The sequence below is a fragment of the Budorcas taxicolor genome, chromosome 15 (assembly GCF_023091745.1).
Source record: "Budorcas taxicolor isolate Tak-1 chromosome 15, Takin1.1, whole genome shotgun sequence".
NCBI lineage: Eukaryota > Metazoa > Chordata > Mammalia > Artiodactyla > Bovidae > Budorcas > Budorcas taxicolor.
In genome coordinates this window covers 45,124,183-45,146,966 of record NC_068924.1, presented here as the reverse complement: position 1 = coordinate 45,146,966, position 22,784 = coordinate 45,124,183, and the positions used below count along the sequence as shown (strand labels likewise).

The window sequence follows — 22,784 nt, the reverse complement described above, 5'->3', positions numbered from 1 at the left end:
CCTCATTTTCTATCTGTATTTAAGAGAATTATTTAGTCAAGTTGACAAAGTTATATGAAAATTTAGAGAGTAAAAGAATAATTTTCCCTGACTTTCCTTGGGATATAAATGATACTACATTTCATCTTATTTGGCTATTTTTTTCACTCATTTATTACTCTCTCTGCTTCGAGATTAAACCAAATTCTTCCTCAACCCACATATATACACACATGTATGTTAAATGTACAAATGCTAGCTTAGAGAGATAACCATTCTTCATATATACTGTACAGTTTCTACCTGAATTCTTAGTTTGTTGTGTGTTAAGTTCATCAGTGTGATAGGGTGTTATTTAAAGGATTCATTGAGATACACACACACATGCACGCACATGTTATTTTGCAAACTACTTTTTTGATGCAACAGTGTCAGACATCTTCCTTTGGAAAATATAGATCTACTTACCTTTCAATGGTTTATTGCATCATCATCATCACCCTAAAGGCAGGCAGGCATTTCTTTAATGTAGTTGCCAGACACTGAGAAAACTATTTTCCATTAAGTTCTTAAGTTAATCTTGATAATCATACAGTGAATTTGTGTTATGTCCATTCTACGTTAGGAAACTGTCACATGCAAGCAAGAGATACTTAAATTGTCCAAGGATACAGAGTTAAGCAATAAGGGGAAAAGGATCCAAAGCTTACATCTGTGAGACTCAGACATCTTTACTCTTACCTGTTTCTCTTGCTATATTGATTACATTAAATAGCAAATCTAGAATTTATTTAACATATCACCTATTGTTAAACTTTAAGTGTTTTTTTCTGGAAATAATTCTATATGTGAAGATCATTTGAGACAAAGATTTTGAATATCTATAATGATTTCCAAAATATAAAGACCTAAAATTAGCATTGTTTAGAAAAAAAGATAAGCTTATTTTAGAATTTTGTGATATTTTGAGATTACCTTCCAGAGATATTTTGGTAAATGTACATGCTACATACTTCAAATCTGTTTGCCCCACTCTCCAATACACAGTGGGTGGCTTCAATCTATTTTCAGCTTTGCTAATTTTCTTATACAGGATTATATTCTGAGTTGGCTATTGTCCAATGTCTGAAAAATGATTGTTCTATATTTTGTTTTATATTTGCTTCCAGAAAGATGGCTAGTTCTATGCCACTTATTTTATCAAGACTAAAAGTAGAAGCAATAAAATGACCTTAGTTTAAAGCATCCTCAATTAAATACTGAGATTTTCCTATTTTCTTATTTTTCCTATATTGTAACTATGTGGCCTTTTAAAGAACAACTTTAAAGCATCACAGTATCAGAAAGGAAGAAAAATAAGCCACCTATAATTCCAGTACCTGGAGTAAACTGCTCTCAACATTTTGGAAAATTTTGTTCAATATTTTCTATACATTTTGAATGTGTGTGCGTGCATGTGTGTGTGTGTGTGTGTGCGCGCGCGTGCACGCGCACACTCAGTTACTCAGTTGTGTCTGACTCTTTTGCAACCCCATTTTCTATAACGCACCAGGCTCCTCTGCCTATAGAATTTTCCAGCCAAGAATACTAGAGTGGGTTGCCATTTCCTACTCCAGGGGATCTTTCCCACCCAGGGATTGAACTTGCATCTCCTGCATTGGCAGCCAGATTCTTTCCCATTAGCACCACCTGGGAGATGTTATTTTTCTCTCTCACACCAATGGAAGATTATTGTCCGCATTATCATTATTGATAATCACTATTCGTAGGGTGTAGAAGAAATGGTGCTCAGATAACATCAGACAAGAGAACAGAAAAAAGAAAATGACAGATTTGACTTTGAAGCTGAGCGTGCTGAGAACAGGTAAGTTATTCCCTGTGGAATTTCAAAAATAACTGGAAAAGGAAATATTTCTTTGAATAACTAAAAGAACTATGCTATACAGTACATCTCTAGGACTTATCTTGTCTAACTGAAACTTCATATCATTTGACTAATACTTTCCCATTTCCTCCTCCCCACAGCCCCTGGCAACTCTCTCCTTCTATGAGTTTGACTATTTTATATTTCTCATATAAGTGATATTACGTATTTGTACTCCTGTGTCTGGCTTATTTCACTGAGCATAATGTCTTCTTAGCTTACCCATGTCATCACAAATAGCAGGATTTCCTTCTTTTTAAGGGTGAATAATGTTCCACTGTGTGTATATCCAACACTTTCTTTACCCATTTTTTATTGAGGTATACTTGCTTTGTGATATTAGCTTCAGGTGTACAACACAGTGATTCAGTGTTGTTATATGCAGATTATACTCTAAATTTACCATACAATGTTGACTAGATTCTCTGTGCTGTAAATATATGCGTGTAGCTTATTTACTTTATACACAGTATTTGGTGCCTCTTAATCTCCTACTTCTGTCCTGCCCCTCCCTCTGTCTTTCTCCCCTTCAGCGACCAGGAGTTTGTTCTCTAGATCTGTGAGTCTATTTCCATTTTGTTATATTCCTTCATTTGTTTTATTTCTTGGATTCCACATATAAGTGAAGTCATACAGTATTTGTCTTCCTCTGACATATTTCACGTGATACCTTCTAGGTCCATCCATCTTGCAGCAAATGGCAGAATTTCATTATTTTTATGGCTGACTACTATTCCTTTGTGTGTATATACTACATCTTCTTTATGCATTCATTTGATGGATATTAAGATTGCTTCTATATATTGATAAGTAATGCTGCTATGAACATCAGGGTGCACCTATCTTTTCAAATCAGTGTTTTTATTTTCTTTGGAAATGCTGGATTATAGGATAGTTCTATTTTCAGTTTTTTGAGAAACTTCCATGATGTTTCCCATTATACCTGCACCAATTTACATTCTCACAGTGTTGAAGTGTTCCCTTTTCTCTGCCTTTTTACCAACATTTACTATACCTGTTTTTTTGTTTTTTATGATAGTCATCCTAACAAGGATGAGGTAATTATTGTGGTTTTGACTTACATTTCGATGTTGATTAGTGATGTTGAGCACTTTTTCATATACCTGTTGGCCATTTGTATGTTTTCTTGAAAAAACATCTATTCAATTCCTTAGTGCATATTTTAATTGTGTTATTTGCTCTTTTGACGTTGCGTGTATGATTTCCTTATGTACTTTAAACATCAACCTTTTTTCTGATAGATGGTTTGCAAATATTTTCTCCCATTCCATAGGTTACCTTTTCGTTTTGTTAACTGTTTCTTTGGGAATGTAGAGGCTTTTTAGATGTAGTTTCACCTGTCTACTTTTGCTTTTGTTGCTTGCGCTTTTACTGTCATATTCAAGGAATCATTCAGGCAGGTCAAGTGGTCTGGTATTCCCATCTCTTGAAGAATTTTCCAGTTTGTTGTGATCCCCACAGTCAAAGGCTTTGGCATAGTCAATAAGGCAGAAATCGATGTTTTTCTGGAACTCTCTTGCTTTGTTGATGATCCAGCGGACGTTGGCAGAGGTTTACCCCATATTTTCTTATAGGAGTTAAGTCTTTATTTTGAGTTAATTTTATATAATGTGAGATAAGGGTCCAGTTTCATTCCTTGGTGTGTAAGTATCCAGTTTTCCCAACAACATTTTTTGAAGAGACTATCCTTTCCCCATTATATATTCTTGACACCTTATTAACCATATACGTGGGGGTTTATTTTCAGTTCAGTTCAGTTCAGTCGCTCAGTCATGTCCGACTCCTTGCGACTCCATGAATCACAGCACGCCAGGCCCCCCGTCCATCACCATATCCCAGAGTTCACTCAGACTCACGTCCATCGAGTCCATGATGCCATCCAGCCATCTCATCCTCGGTCGTCCCCTTCTCCTCCTGCCCCCAATCCCTCCCAGCATCAGAGTCTTTTCCAGTGAGTCAACTCTTCTCATGAGGTGGCCAAAGTACTGGAGTTTCAGCTTTAGCATCATTCCTTCCAAAGAAATCCCAGGGCTGATCTCCTTCAGAATGGACTGGTTGGATCTCCTTGCAGTCCAAGGGACTCTCAAGAGTCTTCTCCAACACCACAGTTCAAAAGCATCAATTCTTCAGCGCTCAGCCTTCTTCACAGTCCAACTCTCACATCCATACATGACTACTGGAAAAACCATAGCCTTGACTAGACGGACCTTAGTCCGCAAAGTAATGTCTCTGCTTTTGAATATGCTATCTAGGTTGGTCATAACTTTTCTTCCAAGGAGTAAGTGTCTTTTAATTTCATGGCTGCAGTCACCATCTGCAGTGATTTTGGAGCCCCCAAAAATAAAGTCTGACACTGTTTCCACTGTTTCCCCATCTATTTCCCATGAAGTGATGGGACCAGATGCCATGATCTTCGTTTTCTGGATGTTGCGCTTCAAGCCAACTTTTTCACTCTCCTCTTTCACTTTCATCAAGAGGCTTTTTAGTTCCTCTTCACTTTCTGCCATTAGGGTGGTGTCATCTGCATATTTGAGGTTCTTGACATTTCTCCCAGCAATCTTGATTCCAGCTTGTGTTTCTTCCAGTCCAGCATTTCTCATGATGTACTCTGCATAGAAGTTAAATAAGCAGGGTGACAATATACAGCCTTGACGTATACCTTTTCCTATTTGGAACCAGTCTGTTGTTCCATGTCCAGTTCTAACTGTTGCTTCCTGACCTGCATACAGATTTCTCAAGAGGCAGGTTAGGTGGTCTGGCATTCCCATATCTTTCAGAGTTTCCCACAGTTTATTGTGATCCACACAGTCAAAGGCTTTAGCATAGTCAATAAAGCAGAAATAGATGTTTTTCTGGAACTCTCTTGCTCTTTCCATGATCCAGCAGATGTTGGCAATTTGATCTCTGGTTCCTCTGTCTTTTCTAAAACCAGCTTGAACATCAGGGAGTTCACAGTTCATGTATTGCTGAAGCCTGGCTTGGAGAATTTTGAGCATTACTTTACTAGCATGTGAGATGAGTGCAACTGTGCAGTAGTTTGAGCATTCTTTGGCATTGCCTTTCTTCGGAATTGGAATGAAAACTGACCTTTTACAGTCCTGTGGCCACTGCTGAATTGTCCAAATTTGCTGGCATATTGAGTGCAGCACTTTCACAGCATCATCTTTCAGGATTTGAAACAGCTCAACTGGGATTCCATCACCTCCACCAGCTTTGTTCGTAGTGATGCTTTCTAAGGCCCACTTAACTTCACATTCCAAGATGTCTGGCTCTAGATTAGTGATCACATCATCATGATTATCTGGGTCGTCAAGATCTTTTCTGTACAGTTCTTCCGTGTATTCTTGCCACCTCTTCTTAATATCTTCTGCTTCTGTTAGGTCCCTACCATTTCTGTCCTTTATCAAGCCCATCTTTGCATGAAATGTTCCCTTGGTATCTCTAATTTTCTTAAAGAGATCTCTAGTCTTTCCCATTCTGTTGTTTTCCTCTATTTCTTTGCATTGATCGCTAAATTACATTGCATTGGTCTGAATGTCTGTTTCTAACCATTATTTCACTATGTGATATAAGAATGTACTTTCTTGTGAATATTTTCTGAAATTTAGAGTATTTATTTAGAATGGACTCCTAGAGTTGGATTTAGAAATTGGGATAATGTTTGGGGGTGTTAGAATAAATTAGGCTTAGTGAAAGTGAAAGTGAAAGTGAAGTCGCTCAGTCGTGTCCGACTCTTTGCGACCCCGTGGACTGTAGCCCACCAGGCTCCTCCGTCCATGGGGTTCTCCAGGCAAGAATACTGGAGTCGGTTGCCGTTTCCTTCTCCAGGGGATCTTCCTGACCCAGGAATCGAACCCATGTCTCCTGCATTGCAGGCAGACGCTTTAACCTCTGAGCCACCAGGGAAGCAGGAGGCCTTAATGCTACTCTATTCCAAATCATTCCTCCCCTTAGAATTCTATAAAAGAAATATGAATTAATGAAAACTAAGATGCCACTTTTTATTAATCAGGCTAGTCCCTAATGCCACTGAAGTTCAGAGCTCTGAAGAGCATGGATTGGGCTACATGATCTAGTCTAAAGTTCTTTAAAGTTCCCTTATGGCTTAAACCCATATTGTATCATAATATTGCTTTCTGGCTGGCAAAGTGATGATGAGTACACCAAGGAACTAGTCAAAAATGAGCGAATAGAGCAAGTAAAGTTCTAAAGCACGACCTTGTTCAAGGTCCATTAAGGGACATTAACAGTCCTCTCTTTGGAAGAAGAGAAAAAATAGAAACGAGCATGGCCTTTTAAAGCACAATAACTCTACCTACTAGTAAACAGGGACCAATCAACATCCTCATGTTACAAATCAGATTTTTACTCTTCCTGGGGAGAAAGGACTAGTAAAAAACAGTTTCTTCCTTACCCATGCTACTGAGAACTGGGTCAAAGCATACGAGTATTTGAGTCATTTAATGTATTTAACAAAATTGTTTCTCAGAAATACATTAACTTTCCTACTTACATTGTACAAAAATGCCTTTTTCTCTGCATTTTTGTCATACAGCTAATGAATTCTGACATTTATTAATTGGGTGATTTAACCTCTTTGTGCCTCAATTTTCTCATCTACAAAATAAGACAGTGTCTACTTCAAGATGTTATTAGGACAATTTTATCAAACAAAACCCTTAAAGGAATGCCTGATATGTGTTAAATGCTCAATAAAATACTAGTTATTATTTTTTGTTGTGACTTTTTCTATTAAAACCTTAGCTAATTTCCCAGGTAAAAGCTGTATCTCTCATTGTTGTGATTGTACTTAGTCATAATAATATTGAAGTTTTTTTCTTATGGTTAGTATTTGCATTTTTTTCTTTGTAAATAGTCTGTTCATGTCCTTGGTCCATTATTTCTTAGACTCAACAATTTTCATAGTGTTTTACATAGAATCATAATGTAATAAACTATTTTAAGTTTTTTCTGAAATCTCCCTCAAATATTTTTCTCAGTTTGTAGTTTAATTTTATTCATGATATTATTATCTCATTTATGTTGTAAATTCTACACTTTTCCTTCAAGGTTTCTTAGAAAGCTGTTGTGATTTTCAAGTCTAATCCTAATCATATTTCACAACTTTAACCTATTTTTCCTTTTTTGTGTTGTTTTACTTTTACTATTTTATTCTTTAATCCAAACAGAATTGTCCTTAGTGTTAATATGCTAAGGCTTTATTTTTAAACCCAAGAAAAGTTTGCTGTTTTTTAAGAGGTCAAATTAAACTTGATGCCTGAAACTGTTTCATGTTTTTCAAGCATATGTTATAATTTAACATGTAGTGTTTTGAACAGTTATTGGCACATTTGTTACACATGGTGATAATCGTAACAGTCTACACAGTCATTTCCTAACAATCTGTGTATAGCCGTTTAGTAAAGTTCACATGAACTTTAATACCCTCATATCAGAACATACAAAACCCAAGAAGGTTTTAACAACATCGTATTTTATCTGTAAATAAGTGGTACTGGGGAGGGAGATTTGGGGAAAAAAATAAAGTGAATTTAAATTATAGCCAACTAATAAGAGTAAAATATTCTACTTAGTATCAATTAGAACAAGTTGGATAGCAGAAAGCTAGAAATATCCAATTAAGTTTTTAAACTGAGCTTTAAATGAGCCTCTTCTATAGGTTGTTGTTTTAAGTCAGTCCAGCTCTTTGCAACCTCATGGATAATAGCCTGTCAGGCTCTTTCTGTCCATGGGATTTCCAAGGCAGGAATACTGGGGTAGGTCACCATTTCCTTCTCCAAGGCATCTTCCCCACCCAGGTATTGAAACTGTCTCTCCTGCATGGCAGGCAGATTCTTTACCACTGAGCTACCCAGGAAGACAATATCATAAACCCAAAGTTTGTTATTTTTGTTTGTGCCAAGCAGGGAAACAAACATAAACCTCAATGGGAGAAGATAACCACACTTTTGTGGCAGAAGTTATCTTCCTTGGCCTTTCACAGGACTCACAGATCCAGATCCTGCTGTTCATTCTTTTTCTCATCATTTATCTGTTAACTGTGCTTGGAAACCTGCTTATCATCATTCTTATCTTCATGGATTCTCGACTTCACACCCCCATGTACTTTTTTCTTAGAAACCTCTCTTTTGCAGATCTCTGTTTCTCTACTAGCATTGTCCCTCAAGTGTTGGTCCACTTCCTGGTGAAGAATAAAACTATTTCTTTTGTGGGGTGTATGACACAGGTCATTGTCTTCCTTCTGGTTGGCTGCACAGAATGTGCACTTCTGGCAGTGATGTCCTATGACCGGTATGTGGCGGTGTGCAAGCCCCTGCACTACTCCACCATCATGACCCCACAAGTGTGTCTCCAGTTGGCTATAGGGTCCTGGGCCAGTGGTGCAGTAGTGTCTCTGGTAGACACCACCTTTACTTTCCAACTTCCTTATCAAGGACAGAACATCATCAATCACTACTTTTGTGAACCCCCTGCCCTCCTGAAGCTGGCTTCAGCAGATACTTACAGAACAGAAATGGCCATCTTTGCAATGGGTGTGGTCATCCTCCTAGCTCCTGTTTCCCTGATCCTGGTCTCCTACTGGAATATCATCTCCACTGTGATCCAGATGCAGGCTGGGGAGGGGCAGCTCAAGGCTTTTTCTACCTGTGGCTCCCACCTCATTGTTGTTGTCCTCTTCTATGGATCAGGAATATTCACCTACATGCGGCCAAATTCCAAGACCGTAAAAGAGCAGGATAAAATGATATCTGTGTTCTATACGGTGGTGACTCCAATGTTGAATCCCATAATTTATAGCCTGAGAAACAAGGATGTCAAAGGAGCTCTCAGGAAACTGGCTGGAAGAAAGTCCTTTTCTCAGAGACAGTGACCTTTAGGTTTGACTTTTGGAGACATGGTAACATCCTTAAAAGAAGAACAATCAGCAGTTATGAATTAGGTCATTTCAGGAAGAAGGATAAAAGTAAGGAACACATTTCAGAAACTGTGCCTATAAACAAAGGGAAGAAATAAAAGGATGAAAAGTTAGGTTACTTCTTGATTATGAAAAGGATTAAGTGCTATTTTGAAGGCGCTTTTGGTTAATTCAGTTAACATGGACGTGTTTGAAGCATAGTCACTATTGAATCTACAAGGTTTAAACTGGATTATCCTGAGATAATATCTAATATGAGTTGAATACATTATTTTAACATCAAAGACATTTCAAGTTTGGACGTCCCAGTCCTACAAACCTAGGAATAGTCTCATCAAAACAATCAACATGTTTGGAAGAGTCTTTAATACTGGGATCATTCACGGCCCAGAGCATTCCAGTTGCAAAAAGGTTCCAGAGGCAACGCTACTTCCTAGCTCATGATGTTCTTTTCTGAAAGCTCCAGAAATTTATTTCATCACCTCAAAGTTCATCAACCACAGATTATCAGAGTAAAAAGGGAATTCAGTCATATAATCCAAACATATGTCTGAGGCTTAAACTACTCTATAATATTTCTATTAATTGTACATCATCTGTCTAAACAAGAGTGATATAGCTAGCTCCGTATGCTCTAGGATCATTCCCTTTCATATATAGACAGCTTTTTACTATTATAAAGATCTTCCTTCAGTTTTCCTATATTTTCAACCAACTCTCACTACTTTTACTCCTAGAATAATTTTTCATTATCCTTCTATACTAAAACTCACTGAAGTCAATTTCTACATCTACCCAAATTCATTTCTCACAGCCAATCACCCACTTGTTCTTTTAAAATTCCTTTATCTAACATTCTTTGGTACCCTATATTCATTTGGATCATCTTCCTTTGAATGATCCCAATTTACCCAATGAATATCTCTTCTGAAAGTAAAATAGAATTTTAGAAATTGGAGTTTACCAACTCTAGGCTGGTACCTCCATAAGCTTAGCTGTCTCTAACTACATCTCACCATGGCTCATCTTCTCTAGAATGGTCAATTCTGGAGTTCACTTCAGGTTCTCATGAAATCTTAATCCAAATAAACTGGCTGACAACTGCTTGGCTCTTTTACCCAAACTTTAATCAGTTACACATTTAGAGGAGTTTCCATGGTAACCATTCCACAGTTACCATAAACATGGGTCAGGAACAACATGCCTCAGATTGATTTTGCAGTAGAATATCTCCCCATGGAGGAGATATCTAGTACCTAAAGTTCTTATTTCTTTCATTCATGTATCCATGAAATCATTTTAAAACCATTTATTGAGCTCTTATTTCATTTTATGTTATCCAACTCTGAGTGTGTGCAATACACCCAAAGAAATGACTGACACATAATGTGTTTTCATACACGTTTGCATTTGTCACTTGCCTTTTAAAATTACTAGAATAGACAAACTCTAACTGGAGAGTAAGGATCAGAGAAAACCCCTATTCAAGCTTGTGATAATTGAGGTGATATAGAAAAGGACAAAAATTAATAGTTGAAGTTTGTAACTTGGCTGCCAGTGATGATCCAGATGAAATCTAATTCAGTAACTGGAGAAAAAAGAAAAAAAACAGAAAATGTATGCAGAAAATGGAGACACTAATTTGGAGAAGTTTCGCCATGAGGGCGAAGGAAGAAATAAGATATGACTGTGAAAGTGGGATTGTGGACTTTTAACTTTCCTTTTTTTTTTCTTTTATTTTCTTAACATTTCTAGGCCCCTTCCCTTTTCCTTCAGACTTTAACCCCTTAGTCACTGCCACTTTCCCTAACACACTGCTCTTTTAAAAGCTCTTGGTTACTTTAATTTTCACAGAGAATTAAATATTCAGATACTTTGCATTCTCATAATTCTTTGATCTTCATTCCTTCAATGATTTCAACCGTGGTCATATCTTAAATATTGTCGTTGCCAATAGTTGTCATCTCCACTTTCCAAATTGTGAAACTGCAGAATCCTGAGCAAATAAAATGACTGCTGCTTTAAGGCACTAAGTTTTGAGATGGCTTGTTATGCAGCAATGGATAACTAAAACTCAGAGAGAATCATCTCCATCCCATTCAAACAGATGTCTGTGGGGCTTTTTCACATTACCAATGAAAACTACTACCTCTCCTGCTATGGAGGGAGATGGGGATAAAGGACCAAGAAGCTTCTAAAGAATTATAATAAAGATGATGTATCAGTCAGGATTTTTAGTTGCAAGTAACAGAAACTGACTATGATTTAAGCTAAAAAGAAAAATTACTGAATAATATTAATTTCTATCTTCAGCCAGAACCACAGCTCTAATTCATTTATCACAGAATGGGTCAGAATCCCATACACAGAGGAGCCTGGTGGGCTACAGTCCACAGGGTCACAGAGAGTCAGTCAGACACGACTGGTAACTGCACGCACGCATGCACGCACAGGTCAGCTAAGGATATTACTGCCATTCAGCACTAGGTGGCGCAGTTTACACAGTCAATACCGTCTTCAGGCTGGCGCAGCAATTCGCTGAACCTGGAAATTGGAATATTGCGGCTTCCTCTGAAAAGTCAAAGTGAAGTCGCTCAGTCGTGTCCGACTCTTTGCGACCCCATGGACTGTAGCCTACCAGGCTTCTCCATCCATGGGATTTTCCAGGCAAGAATACTGGAGTGGGTTACCACCGCTGGTAGAAAAAAAGAAATTGCTGACAACACAACCTCAACCAAGAGATCAAGGTTAACATAAATAGTGTTAAATCCTGTTGACAGTATGTTCCCTTGAGATGATGTGATGGAAACAGCACTTTATGATCAGAAGATCTTCAAACCCATAATCTCAGTCTCATCAGGAGAAAATTATCAAATTCTCATACATGGGCTTCCTGTAAAATGTATAACCTTTACTCCTCAAAACTTTAAACGCCCTCAAAAACAAATCTGAAAAACTGTAACAGCCAGGAGGAGCCCAAGGAGACATGACAACTTAATGTAACATGGTATCCTGAGTAGAATCCTGGATCAGAAAATAAGGATAAAAACAAAAGGAAATCCAAGCAAAGTGTAAAGTTTAGTTAATAATAAGGTATCATTCTTATATTCTTAATTATAGTAGATGTGCCATAATAATGTAAATAATAACAATGGACTGCGGATAGTGACTGAAGCCATGAAATTAAAAGACTCTTGATCCTTGGAAGAAACGCTATGACAAACCTAGAAAGCATATAGAAAAGCAGAGACATCACTTTGCTGACAAAGATCCATACAGTTAAAGTAATGTTTTTTTCCAGCAGTCATGTACGGATGTGAGAGTTGGACCATAAAGAAGGCTGAGCACCAAAAAATTGATGCTTCCATACTGCGGTGCTAGAGAAGACTCTTGAGAGTCCCTTGGACAGCAAGGAGATCCAACCAGTCAATCTGCAAGGAAATCAGACCTGAATATTCATAAGGACTATTGCTGAAGTTGAAGCTCCAATAATTTGGCCACTTGATGTGAAGGGCCAATTCATTGGAAAAGACCCTGATGGCTGGGAAAGATTGAGGGCAGGGGGAGAAAGGGGTGAAGGAGGATGAGATGGTTGGATGGCATCACTGACTCAATGGACATGAGTTTGAGCAAACTCTGGGAGATAGTGAAAACCAGGATAGCCTGGCATGCTGCTGAAGTCCATGGGTCACAAACAGTCAGACACAACTAAGCAACTGAACAAAAACAAGGTCAATAATGGGAAAAGTTTATGGGGAGGTATCTGGGAATTCGTTGTACTACCAGCTCAGTTCAGTCGCTCAGTCACATCCAACTCTGGGACCCCATGGACTGTGTAGCATGCCAGGCTTCCCTGTCCATCACCAACTCCCAGAGCCTACTCAAATTCATGTCCATCGAGTCGGTGATGCCATCCAACCATTTCATCCTCGGTCATCCTCTTCTCCTCCCATGTTCAATCATTCCCAGCACCAGGGTCTTTTCAAATGAGTCAGTTCTTCACATCAAGTGGCCCAAGTATTGGAGTTTCAGCTTCAGCATCAGTCCTTCCAATGAATATTCAGAACTGATTTCCTCTAGGATGGACTGGTTGGATCTCCTTGCTGTCCAAGGGACTCTCAAGAGTCTTCTCCAACACCACAGTTCAAAAGCATGAATTCTTCAGCACTCAGCTTTCTTTATACTCCAACTCTTATATCCATACATGACCACTGTAAAACTATAGCCTTGACTAGACGGACCTGTGTTGGCAAAGTAATGTCTCTGCTTTTTAATATGCTGTCTAGGCTGGTCGTAACTTTCCTTCCAAGGACTAAGCATCTTTTAATTTCATGGCTGCAGTCACTGCTGCTGCTGCTAAGTCACTTCAGTTGTGCGACCCCATAGATGGCAGCCCACCACCAGGCTCCCCGTCCCTAGGATTCTCCAGGCAAGAGTACAAGAGTGGGGTGCCATTGCCTTCTCCAGCTGCAGTCACTATCTGCATTGATTTTGGAGCCCAAAAATATAAAGTCTGACACTGTTTCCACTGTTTCCCCATTGATTTCCCATGAAGTGATGGAATGATCTTAGTTTTCTGAATGTTGAGTTTTAAGCCAACTTTTTCACTCTCCTCTTTCACTTTCATCAAGAGGGTTTTGAGTTCCTCTTCACTTTCTGCCATAAGGGTGGTGTCATCTGCTTATCTGAGGTTATTGGTATTTCTCCCGGCAATCTCGATTCCAGCTTGTGCTTCCTCCAGCCCAGTGTTTCTCATGATATATTCTGCATATAAGTTAAATAAGCAGGGTGACAATATACACCCTGACGTACTCCTTTTCCTATTTGGAACCACATATAAGTTGAATAAGCAGGGTGACAATATACAGCCTTGATGCATTACTTTCCCAATTTGGAACCAGTCTGTTGTTCCATGTCCAGTTCTAACTGTTGCTTCTTGACCTGCATACAGATTTCTCAGAAAGCAGGTCAGATGATCTGGTATTCCCATCTGTTTCAGAATTTTCCACAGTTTATTGTAATCTCCACAGTCAAAGGCTTTGGCATAGTCAATAAAACAGAAGTAGATATTTTCTGGAACTCTCTTGCTTTTTCGATGATCCAGCGGATGCTGGCAATCTGATCTCTGGTTCCTCTGCCTTTTCTAAATCCAGCTTGAACATCTGGAAGTTCACAGTTCACGTACGCTGTACTATAGCTTCTCATTTTTTCATTAACTCTAAAACTGACCTAAAAATTAAAGTCTGTTTTTAAAAAAGCAAAGGAACTGATGCTCTTGCTTTAACCCCATGGACAGAGGAGCCTGGAAGGCTGCAGTCCATGGGGTCGCTGTGGGTCGGGCACGACTGAGCAACTTCATTTTCACTTTCACGCATTGGAGAAGGAAATTGCAACCCACTCCATTGTTCTTGCCTGGAGAATCCCAGGGACGGGGGAGCCTGGTGGGCTGCCGTCTCTGGGGTCACACAGAGTCGGATATGACTGAGGCGACTTAGCAGCTCTTAATTTACAGTCTAGACTGGGTGTATCTAATTGATTAAGTCCTAACTCCAATGCAGACCAAGGCATTTAATATCAGATGTATTCAATTTCTATGGACAGAGACAGGCTTCAACTCTCCACAACACTCAACAGAAGACTATAATTATAGAAAGGTTATTCAAATGATCAGACGCCTAAAAGAAACAAATATCCATGACACATAGCCCATGAAACTACCCCTTCTCGTATCTTGACAATCTACAAATTCCTGACTGCTTTTTGATTCCAGGAGAAAGGGGAGACGAGCAGTGAAAACATGTAAGAAAGATTTCAGCCAGTTTTAGATGTATTTGGAGGAAGCCACAGAAGTTTGACAAGCCATTTTCCCTCCTACCCTAAGGGCGGCCCTCGGTTCTAGGCTCTAGAGTTGGACTCAAGGCTACAAAGTGGGAGGGGGCCTGGGAAAGGGGCGGGTCTGGGAGAGGCCCCACCCTCTGTCAACTTTACAAATGGGTCGCGGGTGCTGCTGGGAGCTCAAGCCGAGCCTGGTGAGCATGCGCAGGTGTGCCGGCCTGCTTCTGGAGTTTAAGAGGTACGGAACCGGCGCCGGCGAGTAAGGGTCAAGTGTGATACATGGTACTTCAGTTCTGGAGTGTTTACCAACGCAAGCTCCCTTCCCCGACCGGGCGGGCGACTTGTGCGGCTCCTCTGAACTGGCTCCTCTGAACTGGCTCCTGGGTGTGACTGAACCCAGCGCTGGCTGGGAGCGGTACTTGGAGGTATCACGCGGCTCAGCGGGCAGTGAGGAGGCGGGTGAGTGGAATTGGGAATCCCGCTAGAGGGCATTTACGCGGAACGCACGGGCCTCCTCGCCTTGTTTGCAGTTGCCCGGATTCCAGCTCTGCGCTCTGCAATTTCTGCTGGAAACGCTGGAGGAGGGCGGGACCTGACAGGGGTGGAGGCCTGGGCTGTGGAAGGAAGTCAGCGCATGGGAGAGGAGAAGTAAGCAGGGTATGGGTGGGAAACAGCAAGGCTAGGTTTCATGTCCAGATCCCCTGTCTCCCCTTCAATTCTGCGATGCGGGCGGTCTCCAGGCGCTTACCCTGGTAAATATATCTTACGCAGCTTGATTTTGGAGTGATTCCAGATCAAGTGTGATTGGATCGATTAACTGGAAAAGAAAATGGAGAAAAGTTCATTCCAATTTGCCTTGCTTTCTGTCATTCCTGGCCACGCGCTGAAAGTAACTTAGTAATTTTATATTTAGTAGTAAATATAATGAGAGATGTATTACATTTTAATATATAAATCCCTTTTTTTAAATTTTTCTCACTTTGAGTTGAATGTGTAATTCATTTCATTCTTGTTTGTTTATATATGTAAGCGAAGCGAAGTCGCTCAGTCGTGTCCGACTCTTTGAGACCCCATGGACTGTAGCCTACCAGGCTTCTCCGTCCATGGGATTCTCCAGGCAAGAATACTGGAGTGGGTTACCATTTCCTTCTCCAGGGGATCTTCCCGACCCAGGGATCGAACCTGGGTCTCCCGCATTGGAGGCAGACGCTTTAACCTCTGAGCCACCTTTTCCTAACAGTAGAACTTGAGCTGTCCTATATAGATTTTGAAATGCAGTGTTAGGAAGTGTTTTTAATTTGAGTTGTGTTTTAGAAGCAAAAGTTAAATTTCAAAGTAGTTGAGATTGTTTTTTCTATTTCTACTTGGTGTTAAGATCCAGTCTTCATTCTGATAATAAACGTGGTTTGAACAACTTTTATTTACTTTTTGTTTATTGAATTTTTTGGTACCTTAATGAAGTAGCGGCTTTGGTAAGCATTCTCTTTATTCAGATGCTTATTGACACACTGCTTTATGCTCCTTTTTACAAGCTAATCTCCTAAGGTAAGATTCTCCTTACCTCGGGGTATTGCTCTGCCTATGACGTATTTGATTAAAAACAACCCTTCTTACAGATACTACCTATTCCTCATAATTAGCGTCTGTTCCAGTTCCTTGACGCTGTAAAATCATTTGAACTTGTGTCAGCTGGCTATTTAATCTAACTCCGGCTTCCTGTCACCTGCGCCTTACTGAGCCCTTCCTTCAGAGGTGCTGGCTTAGCGCCTTAACTCTTCATCCTGAGTTACACCATCGTCCTTAAAGGTGTCTGTTTAGTACTTTAGAGTTTAAACTTCTTTTTAAACTTCAACAGTTCTTGACTATTCCATTGCTCCTCCCTTAAACGGAGCACTTAAGCTATTCGCACTCACGGCGGTACCTTGGTCCGTTTATCATCCCTACTGTTCCTCTTTTGAAATCTTCCTGAACATCTCTAACCTGCTCTCGTAGCTTTATAATTATTTATACTGAGTAATATATTTTTAATGTATAAAATCCCTAGTGTATTCTGATGCTTTTTCTCTCTTTGAGTTGAATGTGTAGTTCATCTCATTCTTGTTTAATATATGTAAAGCTTCACTATTTCCTAACAGTAGAACTTGAGCTGTGCTATATAGAATTTAAAGTGGGGTGTTTGAAGTGTTTTTAATTAAGTTGAATTGTGTTTTAGAAGCAAAAGTTAAATTTCAAAGTAGTTGAAATTGTTTTTTCTATTTCTACATGGTGTTAAGAGCTAGTTTTCATTCTGATAATAAATGTGGTTTATACAACTTTTGTTTACCGTTTGTTTATTGAAGAGTTTTGGTACCTTAATAAGTAGCAGCTTTTTAAAGCATTCTCATAAGAGCTTGAATAGAAATTACATTCTATCTGGTTTTATATATCAAAGTAAGCATATTCATGTCCACTGTGCTGTTAATTTTAGTTTACTTTATTTGCTAAGGACTGAAAAAGTTGTCTTAGTCTCCTATTTATATTGTGCTATTATTGATCACATCTCTTGTTGTCTGGAAGTTTTGCTATAAATATATTTCAGTTATGGATTTGATACAGATAAGTAGTAGTCATAATGTCATGAGTCGTGCCTTCAATCATTAAAAAGTTTCCTCGTCTAATTTCATTCATTTGAGCTTTCAATTCAGTATATATCTTAATTCAGTTTATCCCTGCATATTTTGTTGTTTAAATTTGCTTGTTATTTCTTTAATAATCCCTTTAAGCTTTGGAGTTCTTTTGGATGTCTCTTAAGTTTTTATGTAATTGAGTTAAATTTTTACTCAGTGCATTTATCGTTACAATGGATATTCTTGTTTGATAAATCTACTTTTTTTTTTTTAATGCTCCCATGGTTTTTGTTTTTAACGTGTGATCTGTGAACTAATTCTTAGAGTATCGGGGCCCATGGTTAATTCTGCTGAAACTCAGTGAGTGATACCTCTTCAGCACTTGGAACTTTTTTTTTTTAAATAAACCCATACATTCCTAAAGTTTTGGAAAAGGTTTGTGTTGGATCTCAGAATCTTTCCTCAGTTGATCCACTTTGCCCTGTGTCCCCATTTAATGGGGATCTTAATCAGTATATAAATGGTTTCAAATATTTGTACAAGACAGTGAAAATATGGTTTAAAGAAACAGTTTAGCAAAGGCAACCACTTAGAATATGCTAGGAGGTGACCATAGTGAAGGTGGAAACTCATCTGCCTGTGTGAATCTTAAACTGTTTCAACAGAGCAGGCAGGCCATGTCAAATAGAAGATAGGGATTGAGTGAAGGGTTACATGTGAAACATCTATTCCAGTTATCTCCCCAAACTCCCAGCCCTCTTTTCACATGCATAGAGAAGCAGTTTAGCTCCAGCACCTTCTTCCCACATAAGGTTCTTTTCTAAATAAATTGAATAAACCCTCTGAGGATAACGAAGACTTTTACGTTTGGTGTTGACATTTTTTATAGTAAAACCTTTTCACTCTGTTGTGTAGGGAGCCCATAGCTTGACAGCCAACTCCTCCTCTCACCCTAAATCAAAGCCTACCAATGTGTATGTCTCACTGATATTCACATCAGTTCAGTTCAGTTACTCAGTTGTGTCCGACTCTTTGCAGCCCCATGGACTGCAGCACACCAGGCCTCCCTGTCCATCACCAGCTGCCACAGTTTACTCAAACTCATGTCCATTGAGTCAGTGATGCCGTACAACCATCTCATCCTCTGTCGTCCCATTCTCCTCCTGCCTTCAATCTTTCCCAGCATCAGGGTCTTTTCAAATGAGTTAGTTCTTTGCATCAGGTGGCCAAAGTATTGGAGTTTCAGCTTCAGCGTCAGTCATTCTAATGAATATTCAGGACTGATTTCCTTGAGGATTGACTGATTGGATCTCCTTGCTGTCTAAGGGACTGTCAAGAGTCTTCTCCAGCACCACAGTATGGAAGCATCAATTCTTTGGTGCTCAGCCTTCTTTTTGGTCCAACTCTCACATCTGTACATGACTACTGGAAAAAACATAGCTTTGACTATATGGATCTTTGTTGGCAAAGTGATTTCTCTGCTCTTTTATATGCTGCCTGTGTTGGTCATAGCTTTTCTTCCAAGGATCAAGCGTCTTTTAATTTCAAGGCTGCAGTCACCATCTGCAGTGATTTTGGAGCCCCCCCAAAATAAAGTCTGTCATTGTTTCCATTGCTTCCCCATCTATTTGCCATGAAGTGATGGGAACAGATGCCATGATCTTAGTTTTCTGAATGTTGAGTTTTAAGCCAGCTTTTTCAGTCTCCCCTTTCACTTTCATCAAGAGGCTGTTTAGTTCTTCTTCATTTTCTGCCATAAGGGCGATGTCATCTGTATATCTGAGGTTATTGATATTTCTCCTGTCAATCTTGATTCCAGCTTGTGCTTCATCCAGCCCAGCGTTTCTCATGATATACTCTGCGTTTAAGTTAAATAAGCGAGGTGGCAAGATATTCAATAGCCCTTGGTAAGTATCCCATTCAGGGCAAATACCCATTAGGAAACCAGTCTACTGATACAGAAGTAGAAACTCATATAACAATCTAGAATAATCAACCTAACGTTTGATTCTTAACTATGAGCAGAAAACTGGGGAACACTAGATGTCTAAAAACCATGATGATTAAAAACCTTGATCACAGAATCAAAGGGAATTCAGGAAACAGGAAAATCTTCAGAGAAATTTGAAATGATACTGTAACTGTGCAAGCACAATGCTATGGGAAGAGAACCATCAGTAAGGAATAGTTTATAAATTTAAAGTGACTGGTAGAAACATTTTTTGTTTCTTCATAAAAGTAAATTCTTCATAGTCAAGTGAAAGAAATCCCCCATAACTCAAAGAAAAAATAAAAGCTTTCATCAGTTTAAAAAAAAAAAAACTTCTGCGGAGTAAATCTGGACATAGAAATTAAGGTAAGGTAGAAAATGGTTGATTTTTATCATAAAAGTTCTCATGTGCCATTTGATTGTTTTTCCTTTTGCCATGTGCATGGATCACTTTGATTTGAAATTTTTTTCCCATGTTTTATTTTTTACCATAATTTTTTTTTCTCCCTTTTCCTCCATATTTTAGGAGACATTTTTAGGCTTTTCTGTCATATCATTGGTTCGATGAAGTGTCACTTCTGCTTTCTACTGCTTCCAATCAAGATTTTAAGTCTGCTAATCTACTTTGATACTTACTTTCATCTCATTCCTGTTTTACCAACAGGATTTTTAATTCTTTTGTTACAATACATCCTTTTGAATCTGTAGACATCAGGCAAGTGTCTTATTTTTTTACATAAAGATTGTGTTTTAGAACAATTTTATCTTTACAGAAAAGTACAGTTTCCATATACCCAAACCATTTCCTCTATTAGTGACAAATTAGTATTGTACACCTGTTTCAATTAATGGGATAATGAAATACTATTTAATTATATTTCAATTAATGAAATAATATTGATATATTAACTGAAGCCTATACTCTATTCATATTTCTTTAGTTTTTACCTAATATCTTTTTTCTGATCCGTGGTCCCAGCCAGGATGCTATATTTTATTTGTTTTATATCCTTAAGCTCCTTGGCTATAACAGTTTCTCAAACTTGCCTTTAATGACTTTTACAATTTTGAGGAGTATAGGTCAGGTATTTTAAAGGAAGCCCATCTATTAGAATTTGATTATTTTTCTCATGATTAGATTGGAATTATTGGTTTAGAGAAGGAAGATCACAGAGAGAAAAGTGCTATTTCCACCACATTGTCTCAACATACTGTCGATGTGACTTACTACTACTGATGTTACCCTTCATCACCTGGTTGAAATAGCATTTGTGAGGTTTCTCCTGTGTGTGTGTGTGTGTGTTAGTTGCTCAGTCATGTCTGATTGTTTGCAACCCTGGAGACTATAGCCCACCAGGCTCCTGTCCATGGAATTCTCTAGGCAAGAATGGAGAATGGAGTGGGTAGCTATTCCCTTCTCCAGGGGATTTTTCTGACCTAGGGATTGAACACAGGTTGCCTGCATTGCAGGCAGATTCATTACTGTCTGAGCCACCAGGGAAGCCCTTTCTCCACTATAAATGCACTTTTCTCCCTCTCCATAGTGTACTCGTTTGGAAGGAAATCACTACAAAGAGCCCACACACAATGGAGAGTTATGCTCTACCTCCTGGAGGGCTGAGTATGTAAATATTTGGAATTCTTCTCGTGGGAGATTTGTGTATTCTTCTGCACTTATTGATTGATTCTTAAGCTATGTTAATGTACTATGCATTTACCCCAGACTCTGTCTTCAAATCCTTTCTGCCTAGTGGCTCAGAACCTACTTGACAAACCAGCATGTTATACTCAGATATTGTTCCCCTAATCTATGTAAACGAAACTGTCTGCATGGTAATCTGCCCTTCTACGAGATTCAAGTCAATCGTTTATGGCCCAGGATGAATCATTCGGTGCCAAGATTATCCCAAAATGCATCTTATGGATAGGGGCCTGGTGCCATTCTGAGTTTTAAGACATTCCTTTCTTTCATTAACAGACTGCTAGTGACTACAGCAGTTATAAGAAATGATACTGTCATTTCTATAACATCCAGCCGAAGACTAGCAGGGGGGTATTCTTTCTGCCCCCTTCTGATGCCTATGTCAGACGCTTTCTCTATCTCCTTTAGACTTTAGTAAAACTTTATTACACAAAAGCTCTGAGCAATCAAGCCTTGTCTCTGGCCCCAGATTGAATTCTCCAGAGGCTAAGAACCCCCAGGTCTTTTCGTTCAGCAACAACCTTTCACTACCCCAGTCCTCAAAGCATCCATTTGTCCATGGAACCCTGGTTCCTTTTATTGAAGAATGGTTTTAGAAACCAAGATCTGGGGGTTAAGTGTTCCTTCTACGCCTGCTCTGCTGACAGAGCCAGGAAATACATGTGTGTATACTAACCCCTATATATTCATATATCTGTAAATATTTCTATATGTAACTTCTTTACCTGTATTAGGCTAAACATAAGTTCATACTGATATCTCCAGCTCTAATTCATTACCACATGGATCATTTGGCCTCCTTCCCTTGGTTATCTGAAAACTCCCACTCAAACATTGCGAAACCTGGCTCTCAGAAACTGCACTCCATTTACTTATTATTCAGTTCCAGCACAAGTGTATATCAGTATCAGAATTGTTCATTTCTACCTTCATGGAAAATAACTATCAACTGGAGCATGTTTCTTATGCCTTTAGTCTTATGGATTCTGCTTATTTCCAAACTCCTTTTTTTACCCCCGTGGAATGTCATATTCTAAAATGTTTTCTTTTCCTCTCTAGCATTGTGTATTTTTCTTTCTATCGCACTGTCATTTCAAAGGCCTTCGTATATCCTTCCCCTGCTGCTGCTGCTGCTGCTGCTGAGTCACTTCAGTCGTGTCCGACTCTGTGCAACCCCATAGACGGCAGCCCACCAGGCTCCCCCATCCCTGGGATTCTCTAGGCAAGAATACTGGAGTGGGTTGCCATTTCCTTCTCCAATGCATGAAAGTGAAAAGTCAAAGTGAAGTCGCCCAGTCGTGTCCGACTCTTCGCGACCCCGTGGACTGCAGCCTACCAGGCTCCTCTGTCCATGCGATTTTCCAGGCAAGAGTACTGGAGTGGGTGCCATTGCCTTCTCCAATATCCTTCCCTTACTTTGTTTATTAATCCTTACTTGAATGTTGATTGATCTATTCAGGTGGACATTGCCAGTAGATGAGGTAAGGAAATACTTTTATACATAAACTTTGGGCCAGATTGTAAGGTATACTTATAGGCAGACACATCTGTGTTGTGTATGATAATATATGATAATCTATTGAATGCTTACTATCTGCTGAGAAGTAAGGTGAGTGTTCTTTTAATCCCTATAATTCAATCAGACAGATTTTGTTACATTCATTTACAGTTGAGAAAACTCAGACTTTGGCTAAACAATTTGCTCAAGTTCATACATGTAGTAACTAGTACAGTCTGGATTTAACCTCATGTCTACAACTCCAAAGTGTGTACTCTTAGCTACTATATAT

General features: G+C 39.0%; 1 protein-coding gene and 1 long non-coding RNA gene across 2 annotated transcripts; both read left to right on the top strand.

Annotated features, from left to right (window-relative positions):
* Window positions 1-7,829: 7,829 nt before the first annotated feature.
* On the top strand, window positions 7,830-8,816 carry LOC128060555 (olfactory receptor 2D3). Its single transcript, XM_052652957.1, has one exon. It carries the CDS (start codon window positions 7,872-7,874, stop codon window positions 8,814-8,816), a length of 945 nt encoding a protein of 314 aa, XP_052508917.1. The 5' UTR covers window positions 7,830-7,871.
* A 6,228-nt stretch (window positions 8,817-15,044) lies between these two features.
* Window positions 15,045-22,191, top strand: LOC128060029 (uncharacterized). The gene is made up of 3 exons (XR_008200647.1): window positions 15,045-15,155; window positions 19,122-19,209; window positions 22,054-22,191. It is a non-coding gene; the product is annotated as an uncharacterized LOC128060029 (long non-coding RNA).
* Window positions 22,192-22,784: the final 593 nt, after the last annotated feature.

Coding starts and splice junctions, on each gene's coding strand:
- LOC128060555 (XM_052652957.1), top strand. CDS start 7,872: ATGGGAGAAGATAACCACACTTTTGTGGCAGAAGTTATCTTCCTTGGC.